Here is a 20659-nt window from a genome sequence, read left to right as displayed (position 1 = left end):
GACTGATTTACTGGCGAATAAAATTGAAAGTTGTTTGATAAATTGAAGTAAAAAACAAAGAATGAAACAAAAACCCTGTAGAGAAAAATTTATCAGATTTTAGTATGCAGCAAAGTTAATGAAACGATTCACTCTTCTAAAAAACAAAAAATAAAAATACACTTATATTCTAAAATCTGACCATCTTCAAATACATTCGGAAATTAATTTTTATTTATTTAACCCCCCCCCCCCCGTAAACTTTACTAGCCTCAACTAATCGATAAAAGGGACAAATTTCATTTTATTCAATATATGAAATGTTTATTATCGTGATTTACTAACATTCGATACGATTAGAAGGCGTGTCTCTGACGACAACGACGAGTTATTACTACGTTCAGTTGTATATACTTTACTTCTTGGATGTGTATTTTGTCTTATTTTCATAGTATTTTAAGGCTTCTTATTTACTTCACTCATCTTGAGACAGATGCAGCGTAACGATGATGAATTTACTTACGCCTACGTTTTTATCATTTTCTTTTTTCTTCCGTTTTCTCAATATTTATATCTCAGATATAATACATTCAAGAGTTCCGGTGCTAATTACTTGTGTCATGAGAGTAGTTTAAAATGTTGAAAAAAAAGCAAAAAAAAAAAAAATAATAAAGAAGCAATTGAAAAACTAATTTTTAATCATAGATATTCAATAATATTTTCATCATCGTTATATTAGAGGGAAAAAAATAATGTTTTTCATTCAATCGATTTCTTCCAAAGGCCTTTTGACTCTTTATTTATTTGTTTTGAAAAAATTCAAAGGAAAGATACTTGAAAACATCGTCAATTCTTATACTACAATAAATCTTACATATACAAGGATAGATTATACATGCGAAATTTTATCAACGATCGCGTAACGATCAAGAATTAACAAGAGATTTAAGTTAGTAACGTTAACGTATCGAAATTTCGGGGGGAGGGGCGGGGGGGGGGGGGGGGGGGGGGGGGGCTGGATAAAAATTACTATTTTGCAATTTTTTTTTCTCATTACAACTTTGAACAGATCTAAAGTTTTTCAAATATGTATAATTTATTGATTTTCGAACATTTGTGAAACTGTTAAATAACAATTTTATCCGAAAGAATTGAATGATCAAAACGAAGTACATCAACTTCTGTTCCATATGCGAAATAACTCTCGGGATGACGTTATAATAATAACAATAATAATAATAATAATAATAATTGTCGGGTAATACCATGTTGAGCAGATACGCGGAAGATGTCGGCGTGCGAAAAGCGGTTTTCCTCATTTTCTCTTCTCATTTCTTTATTTTCTTCATCGTGATTCAGGTCATAGAATAATAATGTTGTGTTTTCCAGCCGCGCGCTTTTAATGGCTTTTCGAATAGAAGAAATTACCTATATCTTTCGTAATCTTGACTTAAAGTCACGAGAAACTTGGACGCGCAGCGATCGACGACGATGCTGGTTTATTATAAGCTTTGTTATTTCTAACAAAATACCGTTTTTACTATACATATATATATTTATATATATATAATATATATATATATATATATATGTATGCATAATTATCATTCTTTTCAAAAATTCAATCATCGGTCAATCAGTCAGCTCGTCACGATAGAGTTCCACTTTACTTTTTCCAAACAGTTATTCTTATACTTTTAATTACACGATTCCATTCTCTTATATATATATATATATACATATATATATATATATATATGGTCGATATTGTCGATATTTTAACGCCCGGACGAATGATGGAAAATTTATCATAATTTTGCATAATGTTTGTATCTATATATATATATATATATATACATGAAAAATTAGAAAGTCATCGTTTTTCGTTGGCTTACAATTATTGTTGTTTTTATTTTCATTATTTCTCAGCCCTTATGTCAGGGGATAAATAGGGGGGAGGGGGGGGGGGGGGGATTCGAAAGAATATTGTTATTAATTATTATTAATCATCGCAGGTTTTTTATTCTATTAATTTTTCGTCTATTTCTCGTTATTAAGTAAGAGAGTAAGTGAAAGAAGGCGAAGTAAAGAAAAAAATTGTATATTTTTTTTTTTTTACCATCCTAAAAACCAAAATTATTCCGTTCAGATAATATTACTTAACAATAAAATAAGCGCCAGCGGAGTCATCGATATTGTCGTCTTACTTATACTTACCTACCTATTTATGATACTTATCTCAAGTCGCGTGCGGTTTTGTTGATCGAACGTGTCTCCGTACGTCTGACGACAATTTCGTGTTGTCGGTAAGAAAGTATTCTCTAACGATACTCTATATCTGATACATACGGGTATATATATATATATATATATATACGTAACACGTATAAACTCGTCGTGGTTTGTTGATTCCTCAAAGTGTATGGAACAATGGACGATGAGGAGGAAGTTTGAACGTATTTACATGATAATGAATGTAAAAGATGTAGTAATAATATTTGTTTCACATTTTTAATGCTTTTTTGAACTAATCGTTGTTGTTGTTGTTGTTATTTTGTTATTATTATGTTTACTTTTTTATTTAAATTTCATTGTTTTGTACTATTTTTTTTTTTTTTTTTTTTTTTTTTTTTTTTTCGTATCCTTATAATTCTATAATAATACGATAATTTAATTTTCAAATCGTGGGATGGATTGGAAGTCTTATAAATACTTACTTACTTACTTACTTACTTATTTACTAATACTTGTAAGTATACGTATTTGTAGAGAATTTTTGTGGTGGGGACGTCCTCTTCTACAGTAGTTTTATCCGATCGTATCAGATTTCAGACTAGTAGGGACGACGAATGTAGAAAATATTTGAAAGATATCAACGATTACTGACGACAATAATTATACATCATCATATAATTAACGGGAATTAATTAATACTGGCTCGTTTAAGAATTGAGCATTTTTATTGATCGTATATTTCTTTTAGATGGTAGACAAGACACTTAATCAGAAATTAAGTTAAGACGATGCCGCAAGTCCGTCTTTACCGACCAAGTAAAAGTTCAATACTTTTATTCGTCGTTGCGTGAATTTAGAATTATTATTTGAAATTATTAGCTCTTCGAAACGTGCGTGAATTCTATTTGTTTATACATGGTTTAATAAATTTCGGCACATTCTAATCTTTAAGGTGCGGCGTAGGCAACGATTTTTTTCCAAACACGCATCATCGCGGTCAGAGTAAGTTTATTGCGCAAACTTCATCCTCGCGAAACTTATTCTTGCATAACGATTTTTAACGTACAAGTAACTCAAATTGCGGGTAATATTATTATTATTATTATTATTATTGTTGTTGTTATGTTTTACTCTGATGCTGCCGATTTTTTTCCGGGTCTCAACGACGACGGTTATACAGAGAGAAATGATAAATGAAATAACCGACGTTTAACGCGGTCGGTAAAGAAGATTGATCGTCGTAACATCATCATCGTCATCATTATCTTCTCAAGCTTATCCCGATTCTATCAATCAATGATTTGCGGTTGATTAATCCGTTGACTTCTTTCCGATTTCATTCAGGCTCGTTTCAATCAGGATGAAGTTGGTTACGTTGACTTCGGGATGATAAAAAAGAAACCGTCGTTATCGGGCGATTTTAAAAATCACCTTCTATGAGTCGACTTTTCGAAATTTTGAAGTATATTTTTTTTTTTTTTTTGTTATTATACAATGATTTAGTAAATCTTGAACATTGACTCGTAAAGATGCGGAGAAGTATGCATGGTGGACTGATTTACTTTACGTTGTTATTATGCATATAAAATATGTGTTTTCGGGGTCAGGATAAGAAAATAGAATCGCCGATCGATAAAATGACCAGAATATCGAATTTTTATAGACGCGATAATCTTCTTGATCGTAGAATAATTTAAAAATGTGGAAAGTTCGAGCACAGAATATTGAAAATATATAGAACAATCGTAGCGGAGAAAAACGAAACGTAGATTAGGTCAAAACGTGTCACGGCACAATCGAGGTTATATTTTTAAAAACTACTTCCTAAAAGTCGTTCAGAAATTGTACAGTAATGATTCATAACCTCAATATTACTATCTAACTTCATTCTCGTCTCGTAATCTGTATAATACGATTCTACATTATCGAGAGAAATTTCAAAGATTCTAAACTTTGTTGAGGTTAAAGTCAGTAACGTTACTGCGACGATCAATGTTTTAGAAAAAAAAAAAAAATTCGTTAGTTTCTCTTCGCAATTTTCAGGATTTTCTGAAAATTGAGCAAAAAAAAAAAAAAAAAATTAACAAGCAGACGAAGAAAAAAAAAGAAAAAAAATGAAACAACCGACGTACTCACGTTTCGTATAAGACAAAACTACTACTACTCGATGATCATTTTGAAAATTATTCCGCAGTAATGAATTTTTTCACTTTCTTCATCTTCAGTTTAAAAAAAAAAAAAAAAGAAAACCAATTCTACAAATCGACTTTTCGTTTCTTTGAAAATTTCGACGATGTTCTGAACCTTGGATTTTTTCACCGATTAATAATAATAATAATAATAATGATAATAACAATACTCTTATAACAGAGGAAAAGAAAGAAAGAAAGAAAGAAAGAAAGAAAATAAAAATATCGTTTCATAAAATTTTCTCTTCTTTTCCGTTTTTTTTTTTTTTTTCATACAGATCTCTGTATCCGTAAATTCGAATTGGAAGAATTTCACCGCCAAAAATATATTAAACCTCTTGGTTTTACTTTTCATTTTGCCAACAAAAACGCTCGTCAGTGGTAGGTACAGTCCGAGGGTACGTTTCAGCAGAAATGCAGAAATATGTTGGAGGGAGGAAAACCGAGGCTTTGGGGGGGGGTTGAAAATTAACGCAAGTAGTCCAGAGATTCCAGTCCAGGTGTAGCAGCGTAGGTACCTTGCCTTGCCTTGCCTTGCTTTGCCTTGCCTTGCTTTGCCTTGCCCTCCTCCCTTTTTCCTATACCCAGAGCCACCTTCCTCGGCACTACCGACCAACCTAACCTAACCTCACTTCACCTAACCTAACCTAACCTAACCTAACCTAACATAACCTGACCCTCAACTCCCAGTCTGAAATATAATTCTTTCGCGTCTCCATCTTCTCTCCTTCTATTGCGATCCTGTACAAGGTTCTTTGTCCTCCGTACGTACGTGGCTCTCCTCTCCTCTCCTCTCCTCTCCTCTCCTCTCCTCTCCTCTCCTCTTCTCTACTCTTCTCTACATCACGACGGTGTGTAGTCATATCCCGCGTTCAGTATATATAGAAGAGTCCTTCGCCGATGCCGAGAAGCTGAATTTCGATCGTTTAAAAACGTTTTTCGATTATGTTATTATATGTACGTGCGATGTAAATAATAAATATGTGTCGTCGTTACTGATTCGTCATCCATCATTATATATCGTGAATATCATTTTAGCGAAGCATGAGTATTGTTTACATGCAGGATAATGTCTGATTATTATTGAGTTTTTAATAAAGTGAATAAATAAACGACAACGACTTAAAGACGTAGACAGCGTTCTTCTGTCTAAACGATTCTTCGTTTCACGATTTAACGAATCGAAAATTTGACGATGATAAGATTGTTGAACAATCAGATAAGTTTCGGTCTAAAGTGAAAGAATAATTTTATTTTATCATTATAGTAATTATTGTAAATAACTCGCGGTATATATGTTTTTTCGGTATTAAAATATCGCTAATAAACTTGTATTTAAACATTATGTGAAAGTGTATCCACGCCGAGTGGATGTGTATATATGTTGTAGTTGTTATATTATTATACGAGGGAGTGTTCGTGTTGTTTTTTTATTTTTTATTTTTTTATTTATTCTCCCCCTCCATATTTCAACAACAATTTTCATCTTTTTCCTATTAAATCGCTTGGTCGCCGTATGAAAATGGAGGTACTTTTCCGTAAGTAAAAATATATAACACCCGTCGTGATCCCGCATCGTGTATTTCCGATTATACAGCGTTTAATAATGTCGTCTGTTTTTTTTTTTTTTTTTTTTTCTTTACGTTTCGATAGTTTTTGTAATTATTTGTTTTTATCATCCTCGTTTTCTCCTCGTCATCATCATCTTCGTCGTCGTCGTCGTCGTCGTCGTCGTCGTCGTCGTCGTCGTCGTCGTCGTCGTCGTCGTCGTGTATTTTCATAGCCATCATCTAAACATCTGCGTTTTTCGATTACATCGCCGCCATTATTATCGTCCTCGTTGTCGTTGAGATGATTTTTATTCTCCTTTGATTGTTTTTTTGTTCTTGTTGTTTGGGGGGGGGGGGGGGGGGTGTTCGTTCGTTCGTTCTTCTTTTCTTTCTCGGGTACTCGCCGATAATCTCTTATCGATATTTTTCTCAATCGACATTCATTCACGGTTTCTATAAAGAAAAACCTGTGCCGCATGCGTATATATATATTATATACATGACATAAATACTAAACGAAAAATTGAATGTTTGATCAGGTGTAGTTTATGTATAAATTTGTATTTTATATATATATATATATATATATATATATATATATATCTTTACATTTCTGTTGGTGAATATGAGACAATTTTTTTTTTTTTTTCTCCTTTTTTACTTCATTCAATTCTAACGTTTAAACTGTCCTGTCGAAGTTTAATTTGTTGTTGTCAATATTATTGTCATTTTGTTGTTTTTTTTTTTCATCTTTTTCACTTAGCGGTACATTTAAGAAAAAAAAAATGGGTCAAATCGAGTGAAAAAATTTTTCGTAAACCTGCTTCATCATCCGTACATATTTGTACTTATATCGTACATGCGATGAAAATACTATTGTGGAGGTGATAAGATGGCGGCGTTGAATTTTTGTCACTATACAAAATTTTTGTCGCGCAACAAATGTTGTATGTATGTATGTATTATATATATATATATATATATTTATATTGTATATTGTATTGTATTAAATACGATACGAAGAAAGTATTCGCGGCGTGCAGGTTGCATGCAGCAGCATTAGAAGACGTATTTCAATTTCTAGGGAATTCGCTAGATAGCGCTGAACGTCAACTCCACTATCCACGTGGTTCTCTCCTTCCGCTCTACTATATTACATATATCGTCGGCTAATTGTAAAAGCGGTATTCGGCGCTTTCTGCTATTTACCATACCGACTGGTTGGAAAAAATTTTCACACACACACACAGACACACACGACACACAAACAAAGAGAGTGAAGCCGACGTCGACGCCTGTCTCGACGTCATCGTAACGATACAGTTCCTCTACTGTATACTACCTACATAACTACGTGTAGATATATATATATATATATGTATGTATGTATGTATATATTGCGCAATTACATTATGATTTGAAAAGTAGACGTGATGATGTAATGCTTCATTTAATCGTTTCAATTTCAATTCATAGTTTTAGATTTTCTCGATTGTATTTCGTCGTCTCTTTATTTTGTTTGTTTTATTTTATTTATTTGTTTTTAACCCCCCCCCCCGGTGCTTCTCTCGTTTTTCTGTTTTGATTGGGGAAAAAAATGGTGGTTATTGTATAATGATTCCGAAAATGAAAAGTTGATTTTTCACTAGATTTCAAAGTTTCGAAGTTTGGAGAATGATTTCTGATCGCGAAATTTAAATTTGACGCATTCGATAAGCTGAAAATAAAACTAAAAATATTTGAATTTGAATCTGAAGAATTATTACGTAATCCAAAATCGCGATCATCCATTATGGTGGAAAAAAGTCTAAAAGTATTACGATTTTCATAGAATTAATTCGTAGGCGGAGGTTTTTCACGTCATCGATGAAAAAAAAAAAAAAAAAAAAAAAAAATCCAAAATCTGACTTCCAAAATTTCTCGCGGTGGATCCATGATTGTGGTTCAAAATAAATTAAAAAAAAAATAAAAAATATCGTCATGTTTTCAATGTAATATATATAAATATCCGAAGACTTTAAAAGCTCTAATCACGGATCTAAATTTTTTCTTCAAAATTCGATTTGAATATTATTTGTTTTTCTTTTTACTCTATGCACTTGGAACCTGCAGTATATGATAACCGGAAGTTCGAGGATTGGCTCGTGGCCAGTATAGAGCAGCTTATTCTTCTCTCTCTCTCTCTCTTGTCAATTGTTATCATGCAAACTGTAAAATTTGAAAACATAATACATAAAAAATTTCTTCTGATTATTCACTTTTAAATAAACTTCCCGTCCGGGAAACTTTACAATTTTATTTTAGCCGAGAGGATTTAAAAATTTTTATTTCTTCATTTAATCCAATCCAAAGAAATTCATTTCCATAGTATACTTATCTTGAAATTATAATTCTCTTCTAAATTCATACATTTAGTACAGATACATATAGTATACCGTGTTCTCGTCCGTTCCTTCGTTTCTTCCTTCCTTCCTTCCTTCCTTCCTTCGTTCGTTCGTTCGTTCGTTCGTTCGTTCGCTCGCTCTGCACTCTGTCTACCTATTGATTTCTAACCCTCTGGTATAACCGTAAGATTGAGGTCAAAGGGCGCGTTAGTTTTTGCGATGCTCATCCCGCTGATGCCGATGCCGATGCTGATGCTGATGCTGATGCTGATGCTGATGCTGATGCTGATGCTGATGCTGATGCTGACCGTTGTTACGGCGCGAGAAATTTACAATAATAACAATAATAATAATAGTAATGAAAATTTTATCGTTTATGTATACATATAATATATTTTATTTTATATAATATATATTTATGTATTATACAGTGATGAAATTAATACAAATAATTCGACAACAACGAAATATTACATGCGAACAAGAGAGGTTTCAGTCACACACGCACGCACCGGAAAATATCCGTTTTATTATTATTATTTATTTTTTTTTTTTTCCATTTTCATCATGGAAATTGGGAATGATTTTTTTGAAGGTGGCAAATTTAATTCTTCTCTTGTCTATTTTTTTTTTCTTTTTTTTTTCTTTTTTTTTCTATCTATTTTATATTTTTCTTCAATCCGAATTGAGTTTTGACCGGAAAAAATTGGGTTTCAGATACTAAGGAAAAAGTTGTAAAAATGTTTATTATTATTATTATTATTATTATTATTATTATTATTATTATTATTATTTATTTTTTTCTGAAAACGAACAATTACTAGCCGATTATTATAATCTTTCGTTTCTTTCTGATTTGCAAAAATGCGGTGTGAGAATCTGATATTTTTTTATTTATTTATTTATTTATTTTTTTTGTTTTTTTATTTTTTTTTTAAAACGAACAATTACTAGCCGATTATTATAATCTTTCGTTTCTTTCTGATTTGCAAAAATGCGGTGTGAGAATCTGATATTTTTTTATTTATTTATTTTTTTTTTTGTTTTTTTTTCTCAATCCAAAGACCCAATACTTGATACACATATTTGATTCAACCGTTTTGGGTATTATTTAATGACAAGAGAAAACTGTGAGATAACAATTATTTCACTCGTGGTACAAGTTGTGTTCTTGTCAGTTTATCTTGGTTAAAAACGGTGTTATAAATTTTTTGTAGTTATTTTACATAATATTTTCTTCTTCACCTCAGCGTTAGTTAAGATCTTTTCTACTTAAAGGTTGTAAAAATCAAGTAAAATATAGGATATGATTATGAAACATCACTTGACGAACTAAACAAGAGAAAGAAAGAAAAAGAGAAAGAAAAAAAGAAAGAAAGAAGAAGAAACCGAGGAAGAGAAAAGATGAATGATAAATGTATAGAAAAAAAAAAAGAGAAAGAGAAGAGAAAATATTAATGCGACGAGAGAAGAGAACGAGAGGGAGAGAGAGAATGTGATTGGAAGAAATCGTGCAATTTACTTGGCGAAAAAATGATTTAGTAAATGTCTTGTTTTGGGAAAAAAAAAAGAAAGAAAGTGAAAAAGAAAGAAGATGGAAGGCGAGTGACGCGTTTGAACTCCTGTTGCAGGCGCTGGAGTCAAGATGGAGCACTTTCAAGCTGCCCTGGACCCCAGGAAGCAGGAATTGCTGGAAGCCCGTTTTCTCGGAGCGAGGGTGAGAATATACAGTATATGCTTATTTCGTCTCGCGATCCTGCAACGCGGCTGCAGTTAGTGGGTTTCTTATCCTCGCGATGCGATGCGGCAATGATCTATTGATAAAGAAGAAAGCGACTTTATCGCCTTGCCTACGGTGTTACTGTGTACATGCATGTATTACACGGGACGGGGTTGAAATTTCGAATTTAGAATCTTTGCAAAGCGAGAAGAATTCTCAATTTTTTTTTTGCTGACGAAATTTTAAGTCAAGAAACGAAACTTTGATCGATATATGTATGAAAGTTTCGAATGTGACCGAAAAATGAATGAATGATGAATATCTGGTTAGGTTGAATTTTAACAATTTCAACTTTCTTTGTTTTTATGGATTTTCGATGTTGTTACGTCAGGATTTTTTTTACACGCGAATACATTTTAATACTATAGGTATTTTAATTCATGAAAAATTTATTTAAAGGAATTTTTATACTTTTTGTAACTTTGCTACGTATCGTATACAGTAATATTTAAATTTTCGAAAATCTTGCATTTCGGAAATACGAAACGTCGATTCTTTTTACGACGACCGTTCGAAACTTTCTTGTACAGTCTTAAGAGTTTGGATTCTTTTTACTCGGAAGTTTCGTCGACCTCGAATAAAACTTTTCGAATTCCTAACCTCAACACCGGATACGTGGAACTCAAATCTATAAAAGTTACAGGATATAATAACAGCCGCGTGCGTCGTAGGTATATTCTCATAAAATTTATATAATCTATGCTGTTCTTGTCATATATATCTATGTCTATCTTCTCGGGAAATATGCCTCTCGATCGTCATTTCTCAATTCGTTTCTTCAATTTCACCATCGGATTACCTCGACCCACCCCCACCCTAGTTCTCCCTTCGTCATCCCCACATCTGCAATTCTACGCCATTTTGAATCCACCTCCAGCTCCACCGTCACTACTGCCGGGCGAGAGTGCCCGGAAACGGAAACGTTCCGCTCCCGCATTCGATTCCGCGAGTGGTGCGCGCCTTCTTGAGAGGAGTAACACAGTAGAGAAAGAGAGAAGGAGAAGGAGAAGGAGAAGGCGATGGAGAAAGAGAACCAGAACGAACTATAACCACCTACCTTCTTACCCACCTTGCTACACAATATACTCATGGCTTAACCACACAACCAGTTCTCCTCTCTCCTCTTCGGTTACGGGAAGAGCGCGCTAATCGTAAACCGAATCCTGTTCTTATATCCTCTTCGTTCCTTCCTTTCTTTCTTACTTCCTTTCAAGTAGGTTTTGAAAATCCCGCCTTTTTTCATATCGCCTCGTCGTTTGGTTATTATATATACACGTAGTTAAGTGATAGAAGTTATGGTTTTCATACGAGTATATTTTCGTTTTTTCGTTATATATGTTGTTGTTTATACGTACTACCCAAAAAAAATTTTTTTTTACTTGGATTCGTTGTTTCTTAAAACATTATATATATATATATATATATATATATATATATATATATATATATATATATATATATATAGTATTATCCGTACTATCTTTACTCTTTCTTTCTCTCTCTTACTTTCTTTCTCTCGATTCTTATGATATATGTATAGGTATTCATGGTGTGTACATAATAATGACCCTTTCATCATACACATCGAATTTATTAGGTAATTCATGGTGTGACTGATTGACTAACTAACTAACTAACTAACTAACTAACTAACTAACTAACTAACTAACTAACTAACTAACTAACTGACTGACTGACTGACTGACTAACTAACTGACGGTACTGCTGAGCCGGTAAGCTAACGTAAGGCGCAGGCAAGGTGTGGCTGATCATCGACTTATTCCTGCCATTCTCTTGCATGTATATACCTATGTACGTACATACATATATGCCTAACTACATATACGTTACAGGGTACGACTCTGTTGTCACGTCACGTGACCACCCGCTCGCGTCTATAGTTTGTGCAACACCAACGTTAGGGGAATACCGGGGCACCTTTTTTCGGTTACCTGGTTTATTCCCAGTTTCTATCTTGGATTTGATCGATTTTAGATTGTTTTTGTTGTTTCGTTTTTTGTTTTCATATTTTATTTATTTATTTTTTCTCTCTTCATTCGCGTAACACGGCAAAAAATTTTACAGCCGCAGTTTTCGCTTCGAGAGCAAATCATCTGAAATAAAATGTTACTTGTTGTATTTAATGTAGATTTAGATGAATTGCGAAGTTTTCTAGGGTTTTGTTTTTCCGTTTCTTCGTTTTTTTTTAGTTTGTTCGTAAATTTTTCATAACGTTTGTACGTGTCTAATGTGTCTGTATGATCCGAATTGTAATCTTTGAAAATGACAGCATCGATGACGAAGATAACGAAGATGTCGGTATTGTTAATAAGGGAATAATATGTCGAGTATATACTTTTCTTCATTCTCATTTTTCCAACAAGTAACGTTTTATAATTAAGATAATATCATTCATTCATATATGACCGTCGTGAACATGGTTTACATACTTGCTTGCTGCTACTGCTGTTGGTGCAGCAAACACTGAGATAGGTTCACCGGCAATCGATAACGGTGTCTGATCCGTGTGTGTGTGTGTGTGTGTGTGTGTGTGTTTAAGCGGATGATAAATTTCAAACAAGTATTATTAACAACGAGTGATAATATTATTACGATGGTATTAAGTATTTAAATCGCAGTCATCGATGTTTCAAATAATGATAATAATAATAATAATAATAATAATAACAACACGTACGATAAAGAAATTTACGGTATTATCAAGAGTAAGGGTGTAAGGAGGGGAATGGATTCGAGGTTCCAAGGCTAACTTACAAACGGCGTTGTTGGCTATCCAGACCGCCATGTTGAATTTCAACGCCAAAGTAATATTATAAGGATTCTCGTGTATAATAAGCATATTCGAAAACATTCTCAGAGCTTCAATGTTATGTTGTACTTGGAATTGTTATTCAGGTATAACGAATTTCATGAATGATGATGATTTTTTAGCGAAAAACTTGTTTGTTTATTTATTTTTTTATCTGTTCACTTTCAATTATTATTGTTCCATTTTATTTGAGTAAAATTTGCCGATTTGTTTTTCATACGGTTGAACGAACGTACGTTGTGGCAAGTTTTCATTGAAACTATCTTTAACGAAACTCGATGAGAGGTTTAATTTGATTTCTGGTTACTCGTCTCGTTGTTCTGTTTTCACTTTACTCTTCTGTAGAAAAAACTGTGAGGATAGGTACGGCAGGCAAGTCAGGCGTTGAAATTAAAGATTTTTCACTTCATTGTGTTCAATTGATTTTGCAACATTTTTTTTTTTTTGCTTTTGTTTTCTTTTTTCTTCTAAAAAAATTATACAAGCTTATCCTCACGTTCGAATCACACTCTAACCTCGAAATTAATTTCTTTTTCAATATCAAATCGTTGTGTTAAATAATGCAACGAATGAATCGACGCGGTTCGTATAAGCTCGGCAGTATTCGGAATAAGATGCAAACGGCGCTAATTCGTGCGTGCGATTTGCACGGTGTATTAACCTGTCAGTCGATCAATCAATCGTCGAACCTTTAGCCTGAAAGAAATGGCGGCAAATTTGAAAAAAAAAAAAAAAAAAAAAAATTTCACTCCTTATTTGTTTTTTAATTTTAATAATTTAAAATTCATAATTATCCGCGAATAGTTGAAGAAGAGATTCACACAATCGTAGCATCACTGACAAACACATATATGTATATATATATATACAATTATCTATGCGAATAAAAAATTTCATTATTATCGTCAGATAGAATGTGTAAAAAAAAATAATTGACAGGTGATTTTTTTCATTTTTCAATTCAACGTTAATTAACAAAGATATACCTAGCAACGTCGAAAATTCAGCGTGACGTAACAATGTTAAACACAATTTTCACATTGTTTTATCATGTATGTAATCTATATATCCAAATCACACTGTGACGTCACGCGTCAATTTCAACGTTGAATTGAAAAAAGAAAAGAAAAAAAAGAAGAAAAAAAATTACATTTGCCAATTATTATTATTATTATTATTTACACATTCCATCTGACGATACTAATAAAAAACAATTTTCATTCGCGTAATAACGTCGGTCAAACATCTCACACCGCGCACCGGCACGGGTCGGTCACTCAGCCGCGGGTTACATCCACGCATCGCATCCCGAGTTTCGAGTTTCGAGTTCCCGTGAGGCGCGAACGAACCTCCTAGATCCCACCGTCGTTCCTGAGGGGGACCTGTATTATCCTCCATTCCTGACGGCCGCCCGGGCGGCAGAACTGTCGGTACAACCCACGGGACGACACCCGCCACCCGCCACCCGGGTTATACGTCGCAACGTCGCGTTTTGTCCGAGAGCAAATACGTTGAGAGGAGTACCTCTATGCTGTAGGGGTATAGTATAGTATAGTATAGTGTAGTATAGTATAGTATAGTATAGTATAGTATAGTATAGTATAGTATGGTATAGTATGGTATAGTATATATGCAGTACACACGGCGTATACCCTGGCCGAACGATTCGCGTCCTTCGTAGGCCTCTCTCGTTGGTTTCCGTCGCTTCGCCTCGCCTAGCGTCGACGGCAAACGAGTCGAAAGGCTTGGGAATCCTGTAATGCACCACGTGAATCGGCGGACCACCCCGCCGCGTATCGACGTTATACCTCCTCCTCCTCCTTCTCCTCCTTAAAGTATGCACATGTACGTACGTACGTACGTACGTATGTATCTACCCTGCGAAATGTGTTATTATATATGCAATGCTCTCTCTCCATCTCTTTCTATCTTTCTCACGAATCTATACGTGTGTGTGCGTGTGTGTGTGTGTGTATATGTATAGTATGTATATAGTATGGGTGGGGGGTAAAAACTTGGAGGAGTCGATATTTCAAACGTGCGAAAATGATATAACGAATGATTAATTGGCTGAAATTTTAATTTTCCAAAGTATTCAACGACTAAAAATTATAGTTAACTAGTTAGTTACAGTTTAAAAAAAAAGTCAAAATGTTGAACAATTCTTTTTACGTTAATGCTTGTACATTCGTATGTTTGAAATTTCGATGCATCGGATATTCGAAATATTGACTCCTTCAAGCTTTAACCCCCGCCCTATAGAGTATGTGTATTTATACATACACAAGCGCGAACACACACGTAAACCTAACCTCCAACCCTTTGGAAAGCCATTGTATGTGTATGTGTGTGTGTGTGTGTGTGTATGTGTGTATGTGCATAGAATAAGAAACGTCCGTTATAACTACGTAGATACGCGAGTACGTAGAGGTATGAATAAGTAGCTAGACGGCACGTAGTTATACTTATTATACGTATGTGTTGTACGGGCTAGCTAGAAACAGCCGGCGACACCTATACTACGGTGAATTGTAGCTCGAAAACTGCAGGGAGTCACGAATCTACAAGTCGACGTGGTCCTTGCTGACGACGTTATTTCCTGCTTCATCACCTTCCGTCGCGTATCGTTCGTCATGTTTATATTTTATATATATATATATATATATATATATGAGCTATGAGCTGAACAGTGTGGTGACGTCGTACAAATTTTATCTGTTAACGTTTAGGACCGCTCTGTCTTAACTACAAGTTTTATCACGTTGGGTCTACAATGCTACTGTTTAATATTATTATTATTATTATTGTAGGTTTGTATTATAGGCAACGTACAAATAATTCCGTACGAGATAGAAAGGATGAGGTGAACTTTTGATGGTGTTAATTACACGATTATTGTGGTTAGTAAACGCGTTTCGAAAGTGATTGGGATTGCGGGAGGGGCGAGGGGGTTGTTTTCAGTTACCGCCAATGATAACACATATAACATTGTAAGCACATGTGTGTTTATAATGCATATAATTCTGCCGAATTAATAATAATAATACAGGCACACACGCACACACGCATACATATTCAGAAACTTGCAGTATTGCGTATAATGTAAGTGAGAGAGACCTGTTGTCACTCTCTTCGAATAGCTATATATATCTGTAAAACTACACTTGTAGACAGTGTGCGTATGTAACTATTATAACTATTATAACTACGCTTATCATATGCGTACCATCGTTGTCGTCTATATCGCTCGGCAAGAACGAATTATCTATTTATATACAGACACCGCGCAGTGACTAAGCGACGAAGACGACGATGAAGAAGGCAAAGAAGGAAGGAAAAGAAGAAGAAGAAGAAACGCGTTTTTCGTTCAATCGTCGCGACACTGCAGAAGACGACAGTAGCGATATTTACAATCGGTCTGTTGATTCTGCTTCGACTTGTATAACGATGCCGATCATCGAAGTCATCTTCTTCTTCTTCTTCTTTCTTATGGCTTTATATATATATGTATATATACACACCACCGAAGAGGATGTGCCAAGAACCAAAGTCCTCGCGACTATCTGTTTCGAGGTTATGTCTCGCCGTTTCGCGCACCTATGTTACACCCATACGCAACTTCGACGCCATCATCCGCGTCTTGAACCCTATATATATGTATATATACACACCACTATATTTGATATATATATATATATATATATGTAGATGTAACCACTACGCGGCGCTATTCGACCCTAAGTTTTGCCTTAATTGTTAGACATGTTAGGTATAGAAGGTGGAAAGGGTGTTTATTATACCCAATACAATTTTGCAAATATACATATGTATATATATTTACATACCTACACGTACGTCTAACTTTTTTGTGTGTGTATATATATATATATATATGTGTGCATGTATATATAATATGCGGAGGTGTTTAACAGATGCTATACGCATGACCCAGGCTATTTGCTCGATAATATGGTAGATCGACGGATGGACGACGGACGAGTTCTCTCGGCAAGTTGGTACATGTCCCTCCCAACCTCACCCCATCGTCATCCTCTCTCTCTCTCTCTCTCTCTCTCTCTCTCTCTCTCTCATTCACCCTTGGACCCACCTCGTTCCTCCTCCCTCCCCCCTTTCCCCCGAGGAGGGTCTCTCTCTTGTGTATTGATCCTTCGATAGTAAGTATGTACCGCGCGCCGGCTGTGTGGAGGAAGGCTTATGCCGCTGCTGCTGCTTCTGCTTCTGCTTCTGCTGCTTGTCGCGGGATCTCCGAGAGAAAGAGAGAAAGGAGCTATGAAAAGATCTCTTTCCATCATTGCTTGTGCATTCGCGGTTTGATGGTATATTATAGGTATACGTATGTATGCATTTATACAACACAGGTTACGTTACGTTACGTTACGTTGCGTCGGTAGGTACGTGATTGGTGTCAACACCGATCTGTAACCTTAACAGCGATATCTGTAACATTCAACCTGTGTAATGCTCCGTGTTCAACGCTGCGGCAAAAGCGGAGGCGGCAGCGGGCGGCTGCGACGGCGACGGTTGCGGTACAGTATAGGTATCGGGGGGGGGTTAGATGGTGCTGGGGAGGTCTATGTCCGTGTGTTGAGAGTATGTGTGTATAAAGAGTGTCCGTGAAATAGAGTAGGTAAAATAAAAATGGCGTTGTTTGTAGCAAGAAAATTTTTCGCATTTGAAAGAAAGCGACAAGTTGAAGGATTCCTGAATCTTTCAGTTCTTCTGTTCTTTCTGTTCGCGTTAGCACCATATTCTGATCCGACGTGACTCGTTTAATCAATGTTATTATATACATGTAATATTCGTAAAAATTCGTTCGTTTTTTTTTTTTTTTTTCGGTGGACACTTTCTTTCAGTTTATAAAGCATATATTATTTCTGTATTAGGTAAGTCTTCTTGGTCGTATGATAATAAGCGACGATTGATCAAGTTTCCTCTATAGTATGTATATAGGAATATGCGTATAGTCCAAAGATGAGTCCCGTATGCGAAGGGGTTGCGTAGGAGGAGGTGTTGCCGGTCCGATTGGACGGACGTTCTGGGTATAACGCGGGGGGTTGGTGGTTCCTCGGTTGCAAAGAATCGGAGGAGAGGTTATGTGTATACATACATACATAGGTTATACACTGTGTAGAAGGAAGTATAATATGTGCTGGAGTAGGGATACCTTTTCGCGCAGCGCAGTTCTTTCTACTCGCTTGGTAGGATCGCGTGCGCGACGACCTCGACACTTGTTGTTGTTGTTGTTGTTGTTGTTGGTTGTTGGTTGTTGTTAAGACTCTCTCACGATCAGCAAGTATCTACTGCTCGGTCTTCTTCCGCACACTCCTGCTCTAGTATAACTTTAACTCCTATACATACGTGTATGGTGAAAACGTTGTCGCGATGTCTTACAACGGGCTACATATTGCAATATACAGGATTGGATTCCTGTTCGCTTAGTTTCGTCAAATCTTGCATTCCCATTGTTTTTTTTTTTTTTTTATTTTTGTTTTTTTCCTTACCTACTACCTTCTTTCTTTCTTTTCACTCTTGGTACGCTCTTCTAGTCTAATTTTTTTATTTTATTTTTTTTATTTTGCCGATGCACGCGTACGACATGATAACAACTGTTTCAAGGACTATTGATACACATGGTCTGTATCAAATTACGAATTTTACCTGTGTTTAATTTGGTTGTTGTTGTCGTTTTTTTTTTTTTTTTTTTTTTTCTTTCTTATCTTTTCTCTTCTTTTCTTCATCCTACTTTCTTCAACGTCTCGTATTTTGTCGTTCTTTTTTTTTTCATTTTTTCTTATTTTTTATTTTTTGTCAAGTCTTGGCCTCTTTTTATCGAACAATTGTACGCGGGTTTATTTATACTCTAATGCGGATAATACAACGGATCGCGAACAGTGTAAGGGAAAACTGCATGATTATTGTGAGGCGAAGAAGGCAGAAAGTGCGAGAAAAAGTGGATACTTATTCCAGTACAGTCGATGGCGATGGCCGTGTGTCGTCTGCCCGCGGTGACGTCACAACCTCTGCAGGTATATACGAATAGTACATGAATATATGTGTGTGTGTATATATATATATATATATATATATATATATATATATATATATATCATGCATATAGTAATATGGATGGATTCAATGCACGTATTTTTATATAACGCGTTTCGAAAACTTGTATCAAAAACATTTCACGTGACGTATATATACTCGGCCAAGGTTAGGAAAGAAAAAAGGTGTATCTTGAGATTTGAAGAGAAGGACACGTGACGATGCATGAGGAAATAACGTAGAGGTGTTGACAGTTTCGAGTCTACAGTTTGAATAGATGACCAACGACGTCGTCGATGAGAAACTAATTGTTTATAACCGGGAACTTGAACGATATCCCTATATTTACACTTTTGATTGTAATTCTACTCGCGGGAATATATATATATATATATATATATATTGAAGGTACGGAACTGATGAAGTTATACACGTGAATTTGAACTTTTCGTTCGTTTAACAATAAGGCATGTGATGCATTATATAATTATCGCTGTTTCGTAACTAATACGGTGATGCGAACTGTTTAATTAATTTATCTGCATATCGGGTGGGCGAATATTAATGAAATTATTATCAATGTATGAGAATATTATAGATGTGTATAGATTGACCAGGGTGGCCACACACGTGAAAAAATGTGGAAATTTCAGGAAATTTAAAAGGGGTCATGAAAAAAACTGAAAATGTATACACTTTTCTATCATGGGAATTAGAAATGATTTTTTAAGGTAATAAGTTTACTTTTTTTCGTCGATAAATTGAAATTATTTGAAATAAACTTTTTGGACAGTTATATCTTTCCTGAATTATAATTGTATTTTAATCAAATATAGAACTAGTAAGCTGAACGATTTAGGTTTTAGTAACTTAATAGATCTTTTGGAAAATATGATGGAAAACTTATAGGTTCTAGATTCTGGAAAAAGTGGCAATTTCATGGAATTTTTTTCCCGAATATTTGTGGCCCCCCTGATTGAGATGGTTAGAAATTATTTATATATGGACTAGCATTAGAGCCGTGTCACGTTTTGCAGGGTGCAGGTCCGAACAACAACGCGTCTGCTGCGAAAAATGCTGCTGCTGTTAACAGCACGCAATCCGCATCATCGGTTCCGAATCCTGGCAGGTGCGGGCAGCCCACTGCCTTGGGTATAGACTGGACACGACGCGACAATGCCCCTCCTCGTCCAGATCACAGGAACTCGTCCTCGTCTACGAGTCAAGTCCAGGGTCAGCTATCTCAGGTACACCACCGCCACACACGCACCACGTTATAGATCGCAGTCCGTACTTAACACCCGTTCCCCTTCATCATCCTCATCCTCATCCTCATCCTCATCCTCATCCTCATCCTCATTCTCGTCGTCGTCGTCCGCGTCGTCGTCGTACGATATTCGTAAACAATTTACTATACTTGTGAATTATTTATCGTCAACGCTTGTGCATAAAATTTTTCTTTCTTTTTCCTTTCCGTAGCATGTACAGTGTGTTTTTGTACACCGTAGAGAAAAATGCAATGTTGGCTTTCGATGATGTATATATATGTGTGTGTGTATAGACTTTGACTTTTTTTTTTCATATTGTTCGTTATAACATTATATAAGATTTTTCGTCGTGAGAATCTTCGCATTGCCGGTGGTTAG

At 35.1% G+C, this 20659-nt stretch overlaps 1 protein-coding gene across 7 annotated transcripts in view; it reads left to right on the top strand.

The window, feature by feature from the left end:
* LOC124410408 (serine/threonine-protein kinase tousled-like 2) overlaps nucleotides 1-20659 on the top strand; it is a 34731-nt gene that overhangs the window by 2812 nt on the left and 11260 nt on the right. For 2 of the 7 annotated variants that reach the window (XM_046888748.1, XM_046888746.1), the window contains exons 2-3: nucleotides 9969-10054; nucleotides 20051-20260. The exons of 1 other annotated variant lie outside the window; for it this stretch is intronic. In XM_046888748.1, coding sequence (XP_046744704.1) covers nucleotides 9969-10054; nucleotides 20051-20260 — 296 coding nt within the window. Of the gene's footprint in view, nucleotides 1-9959; nucleotides 10055-18904; nucleotides 18995-20050; nucleotides 20261-20659 lie in introns of those variants that run through there. 4 more of the 7 variants (XM_046888749.1, XM_046888747.1, XM_046888752.1 and 1 more) reach the window with 4 other exon arrangements.

This window comes from Diprion similis, chromosome 9, assembly GCF_021155765.1.
Source record: "Diprion similis isolate iyDipSimi1 chromosome 9, iyDipSimi1.1, whole genome shotgun sequence".
In the NCBI taxonomy this organism is placed as follows: Eukaryota; Metazoa; Arthropoda; class Insecta; order Hymenoptera; family Diprionidae; genus Diprion; species Diprion similis.
This window is presented reverse-complemented; position numbering and strand designations above follow the sequence as displayed.